This window comes from Triturus cristatus, chromosome 5_1 (genome assembly GCF_964204655.1).
Source record: "Triturus cristatus chromosome 5_1, aTriCri1.1, whole genome shotgun sequence".
Lineage (NCBI taxonomy): Eukaryota > Metazoa > Chordata > Amphibia > Caudata > Salamandridae > Triturus > Triturus cristatus.
In genome coordinates this window covers 495,412,202-495,431,696 of record NC_140587.1, presented here as the reverse complement: position 1 = coordinate 495,431,696, position 19,495 = coordinate 495,412,202, and the positions used below count along the sequence as shown (strand labels likewise).

Sequence of the window (19,495 nt, the reverse complement as noted above, 5' to 3'; positions counted from 1 at the left end):
CTCCTGTCCCCCCAAGTAAAATGTGCGCTACAGAGCAGGGCATACTGACATATTATTATATCAGTCTCTAACCCAAGGTTGTGCATCCTGTGATGTGCTACTAGGGGAGGAGGAATGATTATCAACTCAATGAATCCTTCAAAAGTTGTATCACCCACAAAACTATATCAAACTGCCCTCCCCTCTGGCCATATGAGAAACATAGGGCTCAACGTAATTTACTAGTAAGTTATTAGGTTTGGGTGAGCCTCTCGCAAAACATTCAAGCAAGACCAAACAAGATTAAAGGCAGGAAAAAGAAGATCATGGGAAGGATTAAAACCAGACTGAAATGATACAGACCCACAAAGGGATTAGATGAAACGATTTTGTGAAAGAACATATCAGAAACATTGATAGGAACAATGGGGTATAAAAGTCAATATTAGAATACGTTATTTTCCAAAAGCACCTTTTTGGAACAACTTTTTTTTTCAAAAAGTTACCAGCGCACTGTTCTATCTCACATAGACCAGATGGCCTGGGGCGGAGTGGTTCAGCTTCCGGTCTCCCAGTCCTCAAGGGCTCTTCTGAGGGGAGAGAGAGGGGGAAATATATATATATATATATATATATATATATCAGACTCCCTTTTACCTGACTCATTTTTTAAAGGTGCCATTTTTCCACAAGAGGGTACTGATTTCTCTCCCTCTGATTTCCTATTCTCATTTTTTATGCTGAAAGTTCTAACAAAAATCCTCCCGTTTATTCCTTTTGATCTACAAAAGATAGTGATGATGGCCTTCATCTTTCCTACGATGGATTACTGCAATGCCTTATATCTAGGTACCCATTAACATCTACTGCACGGTGTACACTGGCTTCCAGTGGATAAAAGGATTTCCTTTAAGGCCTTGTGCATTGTTCATAAGGCCCTCCACCGGACCAGCCCTACATATTTCCAGAAACAGTTCTCCTGGCATACCACCAGTAGGAACCTCAGGTCGAGCTCAGCACGAAAGGTCAAGGTCTCAAGAATAAACAGAGCAAAATGGGGTAGAAGAATGTTTTCCTACTGTGGAGGGACACTCGGGAAGACTTTGCCGCTTGCTTTACTTTCTCAGGCTACATTTCAGAAATTTAGGAAGCAGTTGAAAACCTGGCTATTTACTCAATAGACCAATTGCTCCCCTAGATCTGTCTTTGTTTGGGAAGAAGATTCTCCAGGTTTTTGGCTCCGTCTAGAGCTAAGACACCTTCGGGTATTGCGCTCACTATAAAATTATTTCATTTCTTGGGAGGAACACCCACCAAGCAAAAGCAAACACTCCGTTTCTAGTGGGCGGGGGCTGTCAAATTGCTCCTGCCTGCAGGTAGCAGAGGTTTCATCTCTTTCCCTGCCTGGGCAGGGTAAGAGATTAAACTGTTGCTCTTCCACACGGAGAGCTACATTCCCAGAAGCACCCTGTGTGCAATAGCAATGCAGGTTCCCGCAGGAGGCGGGAAGCCGGCTGGGACTGTGGGGGTCTTGATGCTCCCCCCATGGTCCCATAGCACACTGGGTGCCCTAGGTAGGCTCCAGGCCACCCAGGTAAACATAGTGGGGGCCCAGGGTTGGGGTCCCCAGGGACGAAATCGGCCGCGGGAGGGAGCCACGTGGCTCCCCTTCCCCATTCAATTGTATCAGGCCGCAGGGGATGGGGTCCCCGAGGCCGAAATCAGCCTGGGGAGGGGGGGGCCTCCCCTATTGAATTACGGCCCGGCCCCAGGGGCAGTACTGCTCATTCAGTTAATGCAAGGGGATGGGGCTCAGGCAGAGCCTTAGAATAGAGAGAAGGAGAGTAGAGAGAGAGAAGAGAAGGAAAAAGAGAGATGATAGAGTGAGAAGGAAGGGAGAAGGGCTGGTTTGAACATTTTTGCTGTGTTGCTTATGGATCCCGGACCACACCTTCCATGGGTCGACTGGACAATTAGCCTGACAGAGCTGAGGTTGTTTACCTGTTACTTCTCGGTGATGCCATTAGCCCTCAACAACTGTGGCCATGTCATTTCTGCTCTACAGCCACACACCGACAATGCACCACCATAGGATGTTCTGCAGGAGAAGGCTCTCAACCTTGTGGGTGGTAAGTGGAGCTTTTCATGGGTACTGCGCAGTGCTGCTAATGCTGCCCATTTAGATCTTCCTTTATGTTTTTTTGTAATCGGAAAGCTTTGCAATTCCCAATGCTTCTAAAGTTTGAAAAAAGTTGTCGGAGTTGTCTTATGAATAGAGTAAATGTGTTCATTCTGAACATAAACTGTGGATAAGAAAATAATCTTTGGCGAATTGCTCATACGTACACAAATACATCTCCTCTGAGAGTTGTGGGAGGTAGTGGTAGTACAACATTGCTACTCCTCTCACGAGTATTGCTTGCATACTGTAGATGAGGCCAATACACATGCAATAAAGTGTTAATGATTGAATAATATTAACATATATTTTATTTTTATTGTTATTAGAAGATCCACTCCCTCCTCTCCAGCATGATCTTTCCGTCGAACACCTGCTTAATGGCTTCTCACATACCCGATGAATATAATCAGTGAATAATATTTGGGCAGTTTGTAGGAAAACTTGGATGGAGTAAAACTTTCATCCAGTTTATTGAAACGCTAGGATTTTAGTGGCACTACATCAAGGAAAAAGGATCCACCCAGAGCGTGCTGATGTCGTGGTACTTTTTGCTGAATAGTAATCAAACAGTGGCATCTTTGGTGCATTTGTGACATAAGTCTGTGGCGTGAGAGCACCCTGACAGCAGATAAGGTTCTTGTTTGCCTTCCTTTGTGATTGCCCTCTTTATTTGCTTTTCTTGCCCCCTCCGAGGCCATTTGGCAATTTTCTCCCCTATTTGCTGATTCGGAGAAGGATGTTCGTTTTGTCACAGCTCTCTTGGTGTCTACATGAATCTAAACCATGATTCTATGAAGACAGTGTGCATCGTACATTTCAGAATAAGAAATATGACGTGAATTCGACCCAATGTACATATCCTTCAAATGTGTATTTGCTTCTGCATAATTTGTGTACAGTAGGCAAACATAGTGTGAACTTGCATTCATAAAAGAGCGGAGGGAATTAACACATAGGGCAGCACTAGGGAATAGTCCCGAGGGTACACCTCAGGGTTTTACAGATAAATGTCAGGTACTTTCCAGTGGCAGATCGCTCAGAACGGGTGTTGTGGGATGGGGGGGAAGGGGGATTAAACAAAACTAATAAATAAAAAACTCTCCTCCATCCTGGAAGGAAGGTTTGCTGGTAGCACCGGAAGCACCCAGGCTTCGGGACGCTCCCAGCCCGTCACAACACTGCAGGAGCAGCGTCTTGATTGGTCTGAGCATCCTGTTTGGATGCTCAGGCAGTGCCTGGAAGCCTGGGCATGTTCTCCACTGGGCTGTGCAACACAGTCCAATGGAGAACATGCCAAGTGCGCATGACAGTTTGGCTGGCCCATGAGGGTCGGCCAAACTGTCCTGTGCACTTAGAGGAGGGCAAACCACTTCTCCCCTGCTCTGATGTCAAGGAGCCAGCCCCGCTCCAACTCCCAACAGAAAAAGAAAATGATAATAACGTCTTGTTATTATCATTTTCTTATTTTCACTGCTGCAATAGCAGTGGGGCAATGCTCCTCCGCCTTAGCGGGGGAGCCGCCACTGACACTTTCTGTAATATATATTGTGAAGGCATGTATGTTTTGCCTGGGCAATGTCAAGGTGACATCCGTTCTTTTTCATGGTAGCTTGGCCCTTTGACTGAGAGAACTGCTGTCTGTGTGCCTGCACCGTATTACCAACACAAGTTCAGCAGCAAAACGTCTCCTGGATGTTGTACTAACTGTGAACTATGTAGCATGTGGCACAGATTAATGCACTTTTTTGGCGTACCCTTGTGGAGAGTGTGTGGTTAGCCCCAGGGACCTCCAGTACACCCCAAACACGGCTTGCAGTCACAGATCGAAACCCTTGTGGGAACTCTCTGCTGCTTCCGACTGCATGTCGGTCTGCAGGCAGTGAAAGTTGGAGCAAACACCTGAGACTGACACTTTGTCTTTCACTACTGGGCTCTCGCTAGAGCAAGCGCAAGCTCTGAGAATGAGTACCAGTGCTAGACTGAGTGCAATTTAAAATTGGGTGCATGATCCCACTCTGCTACAGCGGCTCCTTGTGAAGCTGTGCTCTGATGCACACCAGGATTGTTAAACCATTTCAGTATTATTTATTTATTTATTTAGAGTTTTGTATAGCACGAACATGACCCTAGAGGGTATCAGAGTGCTTTAGAAATGAGCAATGTGAAAAAAATAGGTAAAGCAGACCATTCATAAGTAATAATAATAGAGAAAATAACAGAACAGGTAGTAGTACTATCAAGGAGGGGTGAATAACTATCTCTAGTCCCAAAGAGAAAAACATAACAAGCCATAGTGTCAGGCGACACGTCGCAGGTGTAGCCAGAGTGCATCATCAGTGCTGAGTAGTAGAGAGCCTGTGAGCTAGAGCAGGCATTTGTTTGTCAATAGTATTTTCACTTGTTTTTTTAAAGATGTAGGTGATGGGTTAACTCGTATTTCAGAAGGTAGAGAATTCCAAATTCTCTGGGCAATGCCGAGAAGGCCCGATTGTACGTGTTCTTCTTCTGAAAATTTCCACAGTTTCAATAGTAAGGATGTGGTGTGTCTTGAGGTTCCAGCACCGACAGATAGCTCCAGTTTTTGTGCAATGTACCTCGGGTGTTGGAGTGTAAGGCTTTGTGTGTCATGCAGGCAATTTTTAATGGAATTCTTGCCTTGGGAGGGAGTCAATTTAGAGATTTCCAATCCAGTTATTGCATTTAGATCCCGTAATTAATTTTGCAGCTGAGTTAAGAGAGGCCCTAAGGGGGGCCATTTTTGCTCTAGGAAGGCCACAAAGGGTTACATAATCCTATGCTAGAAGCTGTGTTGTCCCTTTGTAATAAGGGTTTTCAGGTCCTTGCAAGCCAATCAAATTTGTCTCAATCTGTTTGCCAGATGTGGACATAATCAAAATGTTTTTTCTTGACTTTTCAAAGAACTTGAAGTTGATATTGGAATGAAGAGGTTCATCACTGCGTGGTGCCTATGAAAAGGTAGTTTGGGATGGACCAGCCACTCATGGGGCAAGCTGAAAGCATTTTACCCTCTTATGACGTCGTCAGTAGCCTCTAGTATGAAACAGATTTTGCTCCAGTCGTAATGGTATTTCTAAAACACCTGTTGCCGGGCAGTTTCTGCGTTTCCTCATAGAGGTGCCTCTAAATGGCTGGAAGGCATGGTGGACAGTCACACACTTGGAATAATTTAGTGTATGGTGATAGCAAGGCCAGCATTAAACATTGTCAGCTGGCCGGTCCTGTAGAGTCGCAGTTCCCCTACCTCATTTAGAGGTAGGAGAATCTCATTGTTGCCATCAGTGGAGCCTCTGCCTGTTCACAGTTGAAAACAGCTTCCATAAAGACCAGGCACTGCTGATCAGCTGGCTCCCTGGAATAAGAAAGCCCTCCCTATTTCAGGTTGGGCTTCCAGTAATGTTTTTGGTGCCAAGGATCACCATTAAAGACTAACCCGTCATCGCAAGGAAAATAAATCATGCCCTTCACACGCTGGAAGAAGGCTCATAGCTAGTCAGTAACACTGATTATTTTGTTTTCCAAAAACATTAGCTCCTTTGGGGGTTTATCTTCGAAAAATTAACAAACATCAGTTAGCTGGTCAAACAATGGGAAGCACCTTTAGCAAAATATCACCATCTGTGCAGCAGGAATGTCTAGATATAGCTGGCAGACCACCACCGGGCCGTTAGAGGTAAGGCTTGTGCCACCCGAGCGGGTTGCCCGCTGGATAGAGAAACCCTTGATAGCATGGAAGACCCAGGTTTTAATCTCAGCAAAATAGCTCAGGGATTAAGGCTCCTACTGGAAAGACTTGCACATAATCTACAGATTGCAAGTTTCAATCACAGCAAAATAACTTCGTGTGCTCAGGCATCTACTGCAGAAATCAGAACTTTGCCCATTTGTCACTCAATTATTGCTACATTTTCTCGTAATATAATTATTCTTTTGATAGTTCTGGTGTTCAAAAGGGAGAATCAAGTGTGTTTTGTTTTGTTCCTGGGCTCTTACTTTGATCTTTAAAAAAAAATTGCACTCACCCCAGTGTACATGAGTTTCTGATCTGCCTGCAATATTATCTGCCTAATAGTTATTTACATTTAATTTGCGATTTTGAGTTTATATATTCGAATCAAGTTATTGTAACAAGTATTTCATTCTATTGGTGAACTACAGTTGCATTTTATAGAATGTATGTGTTAGCTCTGTTTATATTTTTTAGTTGTCATTTCCGTTTTCCTTTTTAGTTTTTTTTTTTTAGCTACAGAGCATTGGCAGAATTATTGTTTCTGTTACATAACCTACTTGGAGTAGGCTTTGGGCTGCCCAATTGCTCATGATTGCTCGTCTAACTCACTCTCTACTCTTGATTCTACGGCTTTCCTATATATTCACTTGTGTACATCAACAGCTTGACGCAGCCACAGGATTGGAGAGGATGTGCCCTAACGGGCTTGGGCGGTCGATCTCCAATCTGGGGACCCAGGTTGGAGTCTCGACATCCTGTGATTCTGGGCAAATCACTTAATCTCCCCGTGCATAACAAAAATGAATGTGTCCTTGTGTAACGCAACTGGTGCTCATGTAAAGCGCTCTGATACCTCATACCTTAGGGGCAGGTTCGAGCTATATAAAACTCCGGGGGGGGAAAAATTGTCAGAAATCTTTGGCAAAGCCAATAGCTTCGCCTTTAAGAGCTGATAATACTGGCTTCGTCTATACTTGTTTTAGTGTATGGGGATATCGGTATTTTGATTAAACTTTGTTACTTTGTTCTACACGCTCCTTTTGATTTGTGCTAATTTGAAAAAAGAAAAACACTCTAGTGCTTGAGTTCCTTGCCATCTATACGCCAAGATTAATCACTATATGATAAGCCTGGTTTGTAATATTCAGGTCGCCTCGCCTCTCTGTGGCTGGGGTATGAGTAGATATGCTTTGCTGTACATGGATTTCAGTGGTTCTTTCGTTTCAATGTTCCCAACGTTTTCATTATTTTTCCAATTCCTTATGTCTTTCTTTTAGCTTTGTAGAATGGCAGCTCAGCATTCTTTTTATCATAAGACATTTACTTGATGTGTGGCGTAAGAGTTTCATAGAATCCAGCTTAAATTCAGCCACATCTCTGTTCTTGGCGACCCCGTTTTTAACACTTTTTTCTCAATTCCTCCCTGTGCTCCTAATCTCGACGTGCATTATTAAAACGCAGGATCGAACATTCTGATTGGGACCATTCCTTCAAGGTTTTCCTCTGATATTATTTACTTATGATTCATTGTGGTTTTGATTGTGATTGTATGCGTCCTGGTACTCCTCTCGGACCGACTTGACTGTCAATCACCTGCTGGGTCTTTCTCCATTTGAGTTGTCTTCCTCTTTTCTGGGTTATTTCCTAAAGTTGGTATATGTTTTAGGTTCAAGTGCCTAGATTCCAGAGAAAATTATAATATGAGGAAAAATGGTTCACTAGGATTTAAATCGTCGTAATACACCAGGGCCGGCTTTAGCACTGGTGGCGCCCGGTGGGACATTCACACCTCATGACCCCCTCCTCAGATTCTTTCACTACCTGAGGGCAAAAGTGCCCCTCAGCTCTCCGATGATAATTTATTGCTAAACACGGCGCTCCCCCCCCACACCTGAGGTCAGCACCCCCTCCACAGGTCAGCGCCCAGTGCGGCTGCACCAGTCGCACTGCCCAAAAGCCGGCTCTGTAAGACACACAGAGGGACTTCTTGCAGTAGGCAGGTTTATTTTGCAATTAATTTATTCATTGCATATTTGCGATATAAAAAAACCTTAACTATTTTAGAAAATCCAGTGCTCATGCTTATAGTGTAGGAAAGTGCAGTGGGGAGAAAACGCATAAAAACAAAGTGCATCTCAATTAAAAAGACATATGACTCCTTTTTTGATTATTTTAACGATATGCTAGGAGTCTACATAGGTCTGTTGTCAATGGCGTTTTGACTAAGTTTAATGAAAGGTTATCAACAGGACAAGGGCGCCCGGTATCTGGTGTCAAGGGGAGTGGGCCTTCAAATTTTTGCAGGAGCACACAATGGGCACAAAGGTGTCCTTCTGTACAGAGTAATCCCTTTTTAAGGAAGCAGGGGTCCGGAGTACCAATTGGCCCTGTGGAAAGTACTGTGGACACTACTATCAGGTCTAGACCTTGGAACCAGAATCGGGGTCCCCGAAGTGGCCGAAGTGTGAGGGGCAAGTAGCTGGATTTTGAGAGATAATGTCCACTCACAGGGTGCTGCCTCCTGTGACATTTGGGAGGTCGTGCAGCTCCTCTAATGGGACCTCGGCATCTACCAGGAAGTATGCATCATCCGAGTAGGGGAGGTAAGCCCATCATGCAACAGAAAACCAATACGGGCTACGAAGCAATACCAATTGGCTTCCAAAACTAATTTAGCAACACGTGCTCAGCAACAGTCCGAAGAACAGAGACCAATCGGCTACAGTATATGTAACTTGTGCTGTCCGAAAATGAATTATGGACGAGGGCTCGACAACAATCCAAGAGTCTGCATCGGCAGGTGAACTTCAAGAGAGAAGCGCGGTTTAGTATCCAAGAACACTTTTGAAAATGCACACACACAAATCTCATGCCACGGTGTGGATGGTGGAGTAAGCAGTGCTTCATTTGTGTACCAGACCTCATTTCTTGAGGCCAGACTTGTTTTTCATCATCAGACTTGGACCCGAAAGAGAAAGACAGGAAATGGGCAGAAGGAAGAGGATAAGAAAGGTCGGAAACAGTGGCTCAGTGAGGGGGCAGGGGTGAAAAAAGAAACTGCAAGGGTGAAATAAAGTGATAGTAAGTATAGAGTGGTGCAATATAGACACTTGAGGTGGAATCAAGATTGGCCGCACTCCTATTAAGTAATCCCAGAAGCAGACTGGTGAGTCTCCTAAGAAATCCTTAGTTCCCTACACTTTTCATTTTTTATTCACAAATAAGCAAGGAGTGAGGAGGGGATACTGGAGAGAATCTCTTCTTACCAGGCTGTCACTCTTATGATTCTTGACCATGGCGATTGTACGCCTTGATAGGTTTACTGTATTAAACAACAAACACCTGTGTTAATGATCTTTATAGAAACAGTTTGACCATGACTTTCATAATGCACACATTGTGAATGTTAGGAAATGTGTACCTTTATGATTTTCCTATGTTCTGTATAATAGTAACCACGGATTTCTATGATTTGTTTGTAGCAAAACCAACAGAGACCACTATGACTGGCAAAACACAGACTAGCAATGTCACCAACAAGAACGACCCCAGGTCCATCAACTCCAGAGTCTTCATTGGAAACCTCAATACAGCCATCGTCAAGAAATCCGACATTGAGGCAATTTTTGCGAAATATGGAAAAATCGTGGGCTGTTCGGTGCACAAAGGTTATGCATTTGTGCAGTACATCAGTGAAAGGCACGCAAGGGCAGCCGTGACAGGAGAAAATGCCAGGATCATCGCTGGACAACCGCTTGGTAAGGGAACATTGTGTTTTTTGGTTGCTCTGTCTGTTACTGGAGGTAGTAATGCAGTAGAGGCTGGGGCAAAATTGCTACTTTTCCCTTTGACCTTTTGCAACAAGTAACAATTCATTTGTTCATCTAAGAATGCCTTCTGAAACGGGCTTCACAATAAACATTGCTGATAGATGCTCTGTCAGGGGCAAAGACATGAAAATTTAATTAGAGCGTGAAGGTCCCATGTGTACCCTGCCCTCAGATTTGAAGATAGAAGTAATCTTCGCTGTGTTGAAAGTTTATTGACCTGGCTTTCGTGGCCGGTGTGTTTTCTCTGCCTGGCTGCTATGATGAGTTCCCTCTGGATTCCTGCCTCTCTGCTGTACCAGAAGCACGCAGTGTATTAGGCTTCAGAATAGGGAGCGCCCTTCCCTATTGCTAACACCTGAAATTGACAGCCATGCCATCGCTTCAAGTGAGGCCTGTCCTTTCTTACAGTGATTGAGCTATTAGTTGCTTTTGTTGACAGGCGAGAGTTGTTTGCCCTTTGCTGGCGTACAGAGAAAACAGACACATTCGTGTACACGCGCGCACACACAAATGCACACACTATTTCGCTCTTCTATGGGCGTAGCTAGCAACGGTGTATGGTGTCCCAAGAGCAGTGGCACTGGAGTACACGGAACCCTGATTATTGTTGTATACTACTATCTCACCAGAGGTCAGGGGGTTTTCCCCTTGCTTGCACGCAAGTCCATGGTACCCTTGCTACTCCATTGCTCTCATTTCCTTTCCTCTCCTTCCCTTTCCTGTGCTCTCCATTCCTCTCCTTATACTGAAAATGCTGCTGGTTTGAGTGTCATGGTGGAAAATATTAAATGATGCTATCTCACCAGATATCAGGTGTTTTTTCCCCTTGTTTGCATACAAGTCCATGGTAACCTTGCTATGCATCGGTTCTCCTCTCTGTATGCTAAAAATACTGCTGCTTTGAGTGTCACCATTGGAAAAAATAAATGATGCTATTTCACAAGAGGTCATGGTTTTTTGGGTCGAGCCTAAGTCAGCATGCATGCGCTGCTCTGTGAGGCTTGTTGTAGTGGAGTATGGAAGAGAAGCCCCGCCCACTCACCGCCCATATTTTTCATTGGCTTGTGACATTGTCCTTCGTAAGCGCTGGCTTGCAAGTCGCTATTAGGGCTAGTCCCTCCTTAATACCACCTTGTCTGCATTTGTAACCTCCCATGGCGACTGGCCCTTTTACTTTGGATGCAACGGTGTATGTCTTATTTAGTTTGTAAGCACTCTTTTCTTTAATGGGTTTCTCCTACTGCAAGCAGGATGTGCTTTCCTCGCCATGCCCGGACAATGGCAGCCACTTCTTTGAAGTGAAATAGGTCTCGCATTTACAAGAGTTTGAGCTATTGCCATTGTAAATGACAATAGCTTAAACTCTTATAAATGTGAGATATATTGCATTGCAAATGCTTGTTTACCCTTGCTTGCCTGCAAGCCCATGGTACCCTTCCTACGCCTCTCCGCTCCTCGTGGTAGGACAGCTTAAATACTGTTATCTCACAGGTGGTGTGGATAAAACAAACAGAGATGATGGCATGTACTTGATGCACAGTGTGTTTAGTCGTGGAGCTGGTGCTAGGTTTTGAGTTTGCTGGTGGTGTAAATATTACTGCTGAAAGTATATTGGCACGCACTATTTTTTAAAACACTGATATAGGTCATATAAAACAGTATATTGTTATGAAAATGCAGTGCAAAAGTGCCCAGTGTCAAGTGGGTATTGTAAGGAAGGGAGTAGATCTGTCGATACGCATAGGCATTAACCCTGGAACAGGCACAGTCTGGTTTATGATTACATTGAACAATATGCCATCGGAGATGAATTAGTCTCTTCTGCAAGTGCTTGCCTTTTTATTCTACATCATTGAATTACACCTGTTCATAGAAAAAGGCACACGGGTCACTAGGGTTCAGTGGCTGGTACTGTTTGGTTTAAATTGCTCTTTGTACTTTAAATGTATTACTGAGGGCAGCCTGTTTTTCATTGTTGTTTTTTAATGAAATATATGGGTTTGACAAGGTCTGTAGTCCATTCATGAAAGATGACCCTAGCAGTAAAGGTGAGGTGAGCGTGGCTGTAAAGGTGAGCTTGGCAGTTAGGGTGAGCCTGCCAGTAAAAGTGAGCTCAGCAGTAAAAGTGAGCCTTGCTGTAAAGGTGGGCCTGTCAGTAGAGGTGAGCCCGTCAGTAGAAGTGAGCCCGTCAGTAGAAGTGAGCCTGGCAGTACAAGTGAGCCTGGCAGTACAAGTGAGCCTGGCAGTTCAAGTGAGCCTGGCAGTACAAGTGAGCCTGGCAGTACAAGTGAGCCTGGCAGTAGAAGTGAGCCTGTCAGCAAAGGTGAGCCTGTCAGCAAAGGTGCACCTGTCAGCAAAGGTGCACCTGTCAGCAAAGGTGCGCCTGGCAGCAAAGGTGCACCTGGCAGCAAAGGTGCGCCCGGCAGCAAAGGTGCGCCCGGCAGTAAAGGTGCGCCCGGCAGTAAAGGTGAGCCGGACAACAAAGGTGAGCCCGGCAGTAAAGGTGAGCCCGGCAGTAAAGGTGAGCCCGGCAGTACAGTTGAGCCTGGCAGTACAGTTGAGCCTGGCAGTACAGGTGAGCCTGGCAGTAAAGGTGAGCTTAGCAGTAAAGGTGAGCCCGACAGTAAAGGTGAGCCCGGCAGTAAAGGTGAGCCCGGCAGTAAAGGTGAGCCCGGCAGTAAAGGTGAGCCCAGCAGTAAAGGTGAGCCCGGCAGTAAAGGTGAGCCCGACAGTAAAGGTGAGCCCGACAGTAAAGGTGAGCCCGACAGTAAAGGTGAGCCCGGCAATAAAGGTGAGCCTGGCAGTAAAGGTGAGCCCGGCAGTAAAGGTGAACCCGGTAGTTAAGGTGAGCCCGACAGTAAAGGTGATCCTGGTAGTAAAGGTGAGCCTGGTAGTTAAGGTGAGCAAAGGTGAACTCGGCAGTAACGGTGAGCCTGGCAGTAAAGGTGAGCCCGGTAGTAAAGGTGTGCCTGACAATAAAGGTGAGCCTGGCAGTAAAGGTGAGCCTGGCAGTAAAGGTGAGCCCGGTAGTAATGGTGAGCCTGACAATAAAGGTGAGGTCGGCAGTAAAGGTGATCCTGACAGTAAAGGTGAGCTCAGCAGTAAAGGTGAGCCTGACAGTAAAGGTGAGCCCGGCAGTAAAGGTGAACCCGGCAGTAAAGGTGAACCCGGCAGTAAAGGTGAGCCTGGCAGTAAAGGTGAGCCTGACAGTAAAGGTGAGCCCGGCAGTAAAGGTGAACCCGGCAGTAAAGGTGAGCCTGGCAGTAAAGGTGAGCCTGGCAGTAAAGGTGAGCCCGGCAGTAAAGGTGAGCCCGGCAGTAAAGGTGAGCTCAGCAGTAAAGGTGAGCCTGGCAGTAAAGGTGAGCCTGACAGTAAAGGTGCGCCCGGCAGTAAAGGTGAGCCTGACAGTAAAGGTGCGCCCGGCAGTAAAGGTGAGCCTGGCAGTAAAGGTGAGCCTGGCAGTAAAGGTGAGCCCGGCAGTTAAGGTGAGCCCGGCAGTTAAGGTGAGCCTGGCAGTAAAGGTGAGCCCAACAGTAAAGGTGAGCTCGGCAATAAAGGTGAGCCTGGTAGTAAAGTTGACCATGGCAGTAAAGGTGACCATGGGAGGTGAGTCTGGCAGTAAAGGTGAGCCTGGTAGTAAAGATGACCATGGCAGTAAAGGTGACCATGGGAGGTGAGCCTGGCAGTAAAGGTGAGCCCGGCAGTAAAGATGAGCCTAGTTAGTGCAATAATGGGTTGATGGATGTGGTTTCTGTGCTCTCGATATTAAATAGACATTGTTTTCGTTGTACTGAAATGTAATAAGCAAATCTTGTGTATCATGAATTCGATAGAACTCAAATCGTTGGCAACATCAAGAAGAGCAAGACCATAGCAAAATATCCAATTAATACAAAATGTTTTATCGGTAAATGCAACACTTTTATAGCTTTTTGAAGAATGGTATTATTGTTTAGCAAAGTTTCAACAGCCTTTGTAACATCGCATTAGGCAATTGCCATGTAAAATGTACGAGGTTCAGGCTTCGCCCTCTTGCACTCACTCTGAAGCAAGAGTCAAAGTCCTGGAAGAATAAACAAAAGTGTGACTCTAAAAGCAAAGAACAGTGGAGAACAACTATGTCTTAATGTTGTAAATTTCTGTGGCCTGAAACCACCCAGTCATGAGATCACAGCAACATCTGAGTGTGCTTGCACCAGCATTTCCTCCCTTTGATCAGCCTGCGAAGACAAATTAATAAACCAAGTGTTGTACTCTATGTTGTGCTCCAGTTTAGTTAATGTACTTTACTGCAACCTACCTGTTGTTATGATGATCTAGAATGTTTATGGTTGCCTAGTAATGTTATGTCGTGACATTCTTGCTGGAGCTGTTGGCAGAGCAAGACCTGCTCTGCTGTCCATGTAGCTAATAAAGTACCAACTTACCTTAACTTGGATCTGCCTCATTACTACAAAATTATGGAGACGAGGATGGGATGCCATGAGGTGCATTTGAAACCAGCATCACTGATCACCATTTCATAAGGCAACATAAACAGCTGAGTGGATAATTGACACCACCCCCAACAGCTATCACAATACAATCAATAACTCTCATTGAAAAATTAACACTGGATGCAAGAGATCGACCAGGAATTATTTTAGTATGAGTTAAAAGAAAGGATTATAGTACGTTCTTGGTTTTGATTAAATCTGGATTTCCCTGTGTAGTCAGGAGACGTGTTGTAAAGAAAGGCTTCCTGTTGGTTAATCTATCCACATAAGCCCACGGTGGTCTCCAATGGTTAAGGCAGTCTTTGTTATCTCCACAAGGCACCAGCACCAGCTCAAAGAGATAACGTAGAGACACTGTAAAGGTGAACGGGGAGAGAGGGCGCTTGGCAACTTACAGGAGCAAAGACATGTGTGACTTTTAGTACCTCAGCTCGGTACCTGAGTTAAGATTGTGGTGGTCGTAAAATGATGATGCAAATTTGTTACTCATAGTCATACCTCTCTAGGGCGGTGACTTCAGAGTTGGATCGGGTAAAGCAAAGTGCATTGCATTGAACCCCCCCACCCCCACCCCCCACCCCCCCACCACACTCTAACTAGCCAGCAAGGGTTTTTTGGTTGTAGAAGGTACGACAGTCACACTCACACTGACGTTATCTGGTAAACTACAGGAGGGCGCACTGCCACAATCCTGTGAAGGGTAGACACAATTCTGACTTCCAAGATTCCTGATCTCAGGTAAACACCTGTGGCATGCAAACCATCATGGCCACCTACATGGCAGGGGGAGTATTTAATTATAATCACTGCCAAAAACAACCTGTGTATGAGGTATGGTTCGGTTTGAGGGATACAGTGAGAGCACGTTCTGGTTGGAAGCGTGTCACTCGAATTGCACTCCGGTGGAGAAATTAATCAAGCGAAGTTTGTATGTAGTTCATCAATTTATTCCGTTCACATGAATTTAATCATTCCTTTGAAAAGGTAACGTTATCACTGACGATTGTACATCACAAACGAGTATATTGTACTCATAAACTCGGTATAGCCCAATGCATTTCGGGCCGGTACGGCCCTTCGTCAGGGGCAGCACTAAAAGGGAGGATACAAGGGAACAGCTTTTACTCAATATGAAAATATCAACATTAGTAAAGAGTAAAGTACAAAAAACGTAAAAAACGTAAATTCACATTCCAAATTAACTTGTTTGACTGAAAAAACAACGAACGAAAGTGTCTACAGCATTCAGGAAGTGTACTTAAAGTAGGGCGATGGTGCGTTGATGCATGCATGGTGTGGTGTCGAAGAGCAATTGTTTTGAGAAATGGAATCGTGAGTGAGATGAATACAAGTCCATGGTCAATCGTGTAAAGCGAGTCTTGGTGATAGGCTGAATTATGTGCGAACAAAAAACAGAAGTAAACATGAGACCGTATGAGGAAAGAGTAAATAGCGTGAGTGAAAAACGTAGCAAGTGCGAGTAATTAAATTATAACGAGTATAGAGAAGGATTTAAGCAAGCGCAAATACGAAGGAAAAGGGTGAAGGAAGAGTTCGGGTGCCAAGTTAAAAAGAGCGTCAAAGGTATATTAGTAAACGCAGAGCAGCGCAAGTGTGAAGAAACAAGCCGGTGTAATCAAGTAACGTATTCCACTTACGTGATGCTAGATCGTTGAAAGCAGAGCGGTCAAAGGTGCCGGTTTTTCAGCAAGTCAATAGACTGTGAAACGCGCGCGGTTTTTAAAGGGTGTCAGGTGATGATTATCACTAATCAGGTGTGCGAGGCTGCATAGCCAGTCGTGTGCGTCGATGTTAGTCGGTGTATCATCCAACGTGTGTGACGCCGATAGGTTAGTTAACGGAGGTAAAGACCAATCAAAATAAGAAAATACAAGCCTGTTACAAAGTAACAGCAACTCCGTAATAATGTTGTAGGGAATACGTGAAAGGTAGATAATGTTTATGCGATCAAAACGTGATGGTAAAACAGTCTGAGCAAAATGTAAAAAAAAAAAAGAGTGAAGAAACCCAAGTGTACGATCAACCGTAGTCTTGAAAAAAAGGGAAGAAGTGTGCCCAATGATAAGAAAAAGTGATGTCAATATATTAATCCAGCTGATAGCAAAGTAATGTGAAGTAATAGTGTATGCAAGGTAAATACTGGATCCAAATGAGAAAATATAACACATAATGCGGTGTAAAATGCACACATACAGTACACTGGAAGATGCTGACATGCAATATTCGTAAATGATAATAACTGATGCAACAAGTAGCTGGCTAAATAAACAACTAAGGTAGAACATCAGGGAATACAAGGTTGTGAGGTCCAGAATGCTCATGGGTGTGTGCCCATAAGCCTCATATCAAGGTGTACTCAGAATATCGGAGAACAAATCAGAGTCAAAGAACATTACAGATAGCAACCTAGATCAAAACGATCATTGAGTCCTTTAGGGTGAATCGAATCGAGCTTGTTAATCCAAAAAACTTCACGTTGTAATAGATGTTGGGTGTTATTTCGTCCTTTTATGATCGGTACTTGTTCGAGAATCAAGAAACGTAGTTGGCAAATGTTATGTTGTAAACGATCAAAATGGGTAGCAATAGGAGACTTTGCCTGGTGAGTACGTATGTTGCTCTTGTGTTCGTTCAGACGAATGCGTATTTTTCTCTCCGTCTTGCCAACGTAAACACGCCCACAGGGGCATTTAAGTAAATAGATGACGTTCTGTGTGTTACACGTGGCTGTTACAGATAAATTTATGGGAAAACCTTTGTGAGGGTGTGCGATCTTATTACCCTTAATAATGGAGTTACAGTTTCCGTTTGAGGGATAACCATCCTTGTCCCCCTTATCACAGCCACAAGGCTCAGGTTCCACATCACCCTGTCACTTTCGTGCTGTTTATTAAAACTGTGCTTTTTTCTGTTGTTATGTATGGCTGTCACTGAGTGCCACTATCATGAACACTCGATTCTAATGTGTGTTATTCATTCCTGGTCTAGTTATTGGTATGTGTGAAAAGGCAGGGAAAGTTGGGGCACCCATATGCCCAGGTGCCCTCCCAATGATAAGACACCATTCCAGCACCCGGCCACTATGTATTGCGGTTTAGAGATCCCTCCCAAGCGTCAAGTTAGAAACAGAACATTATTTTAGGAAACAAAAGTCACTGGCAATGACCGAGTACCGAGGGGAGGCAGAGTAAAAGACAGAGTTCTGATGGGAGCCATGACATAAAAGCCTCTTTATTTCGTTTGTAATAAATATATGTAATTAGCACCTATTTTAGAATTCGGCATTAGAACAATTAGCAGCAGCAGTCAATTAAAGAGTACAGGCCCTCTCCGCTCCAGCTGCACATAACTTTTAATGCCGTGCAGCGTCCTGTGAGAGGCATATGTAGTCATTAAACGCCATTGCTTCAAAAGCCGCGGTGTGCAGGAGACGGACTCAATTAGTGAATATTAAAGTGTGGGATCGAACAATAACAGCACGAGTATTAAAAAGGATGCTATTGTATACAGCTGCTATCCGTGTGTTATACTCAGCGGCGGCTCCATGAGGGGGTGCTGCGGGGCAGTGGGGCGGGGGAGGCGCAGGGTGGGGGGTAGTAAACTCCGGCCTACGGCCGAACCGAGGTAAGTACATAAATAAATAAATAAAACGAATTACATTGGGCGCGCTGCAACCCAATCGGCGATGCAGCGCGCGCAATGTAATTTGTTTTATTTATTTATGTATGTGCTTACCTCGGTTCGTCCATATGCCCGAGTTTACTACCCTCCCCCCCCCCCTCTGCCCTCCCCCGCCCCGCAGCACTCCCTCATGGAGCCGCCACTGGTTCTACTTAAAATTGAAGGCACGCGTTTCATTTTTGAAGCAACCCGACACAAAATGGACTCCTTCAGCCAGGAGATGAAGTCTAGGACCTTGCCCCTGGATCAGCTCCAAGTTCAAATGAGACCTGGTAATTTCCTGAAATCAAACTGCCAACTCAAGACTACCTTGTGTTATCTTTTGTAAACCCTACTTACAAAAAAAACACACAGCCCTTTGCTGCAGCGCTAAAGAGAGAGCAGATGCAAAAAAATCGGGTCTAAACATGAAAAGCAATTATTTCTTTCCTTCTGTTGGTATTTTCCTTTTCTTGACGTTCAGCTGTGGAAATGAGCCGCTGTGTTTACAGTAGGAGCTTGTCATTATTGAGATGTCACGTTAAGGCAACCGAGACTGTTATTAGCATCCTGGATGCATTCATATCATGGCTTGAACTTCAGCTGTCAAGGAAAAATGCAGAGTGCTCGTGCCTGGAGAAACAGATGATATGATGGGGAGACTGCCAAGAACGCTTTACCAAAAGCCCTGACTTCCGAGGAGAATGTAAATTCTGCTCATGAAAGATGCACACTGACAGGCTTCAGAATGCCTCCTATCTTCTTGTCCAGTCATGTAAAATTACAAGGTCTCTTTATGCTGGGAAGAAAGAATCACAGTTTGTTGTGTGTAAATTTACTGTTAGCTTTGGTGATCCTACAACTTGCGCCTCCTGGTTGTTCCTTTCTTTTACTCACCAGACCTGTGTGTTGCTCCAAAGTGTGGGGAGTTTTTCATGGCAAGAGAGAAAGAAAAAAATCTGGGTTTTGTTTTGTGTTTTTTGTGTGTAGAAATTCTCTAGATGCCTATAACATATGGCGAGGCGTGACCCAGGCCTAGGTTATTAAAGGAGCAGCTGACAGTGGAATCAGCCCATGTTCTTCGAGAATCCCTCGGCCCTTTGCAATAACAGGGTCACCTTGGGGTGCTCATTATCGCGATATCTGCCATCCATGATCAACGGTGATGGATGCGATCCAAAAAATGGCACTTTCCTTTCAGATTTGTGTTTGAAAGAGTCAGGCATATGGATAGATTGTGTTCAAAGGTCACCTCAGAATTCTTCATTGGGGGGGAGGCCCCCCAAAAGATTGCATGAAAGCTGCACATACAGGCAAGAATAAACCGACAATAATAATGTGTATGTTTGCACTCAATTAAGCTTTTCTTTTTACGTATACGCTTCCCATAAAGATATATTTCCCGGGGCACTTCTTTGCCCAAGTATTCATAACTGTTTGGGTAACAGAAGTGAAACTCTAAACTTTTCCCCCAAAGTGAACTTTCTGGCAGTTCCAAGATGGCAGAGTTCTCTGATTCCTGGCTCGAGACCTCATTTGTATTGGATTTCAAAGAATAGATAACTGGTGGCTCCAGCCC

General features: G+C 44.6%; 1 protein-coding gene across 7 annotated transcripts in view; it reads left to right on the top strand.

Annotated features, from left to right (window-relative positions):
* The window catches only part of RALYL (RALY RNA binding protein like), a 1,712,955-nt gene that overhangs the window by 935,041 nt on the left and 758,419 nt on the right, over positions 1 to 19,495 (top strand). For all 7 annotated transcript variants that reach the window (XM_085605346.1, XM_085605349.1, XM_085605348.1 and 4 more), the window contains one exon: positions 9,392 to 9,667. In XM_085605346.1, coding sequence (XP_085461472.1) covers positions 9,392 to 9,667 — 276 coding nt within the window. The remainder of the gene's footprint in view (positions 1 to 9,391; positions 9,668 to 19,495) is intronic.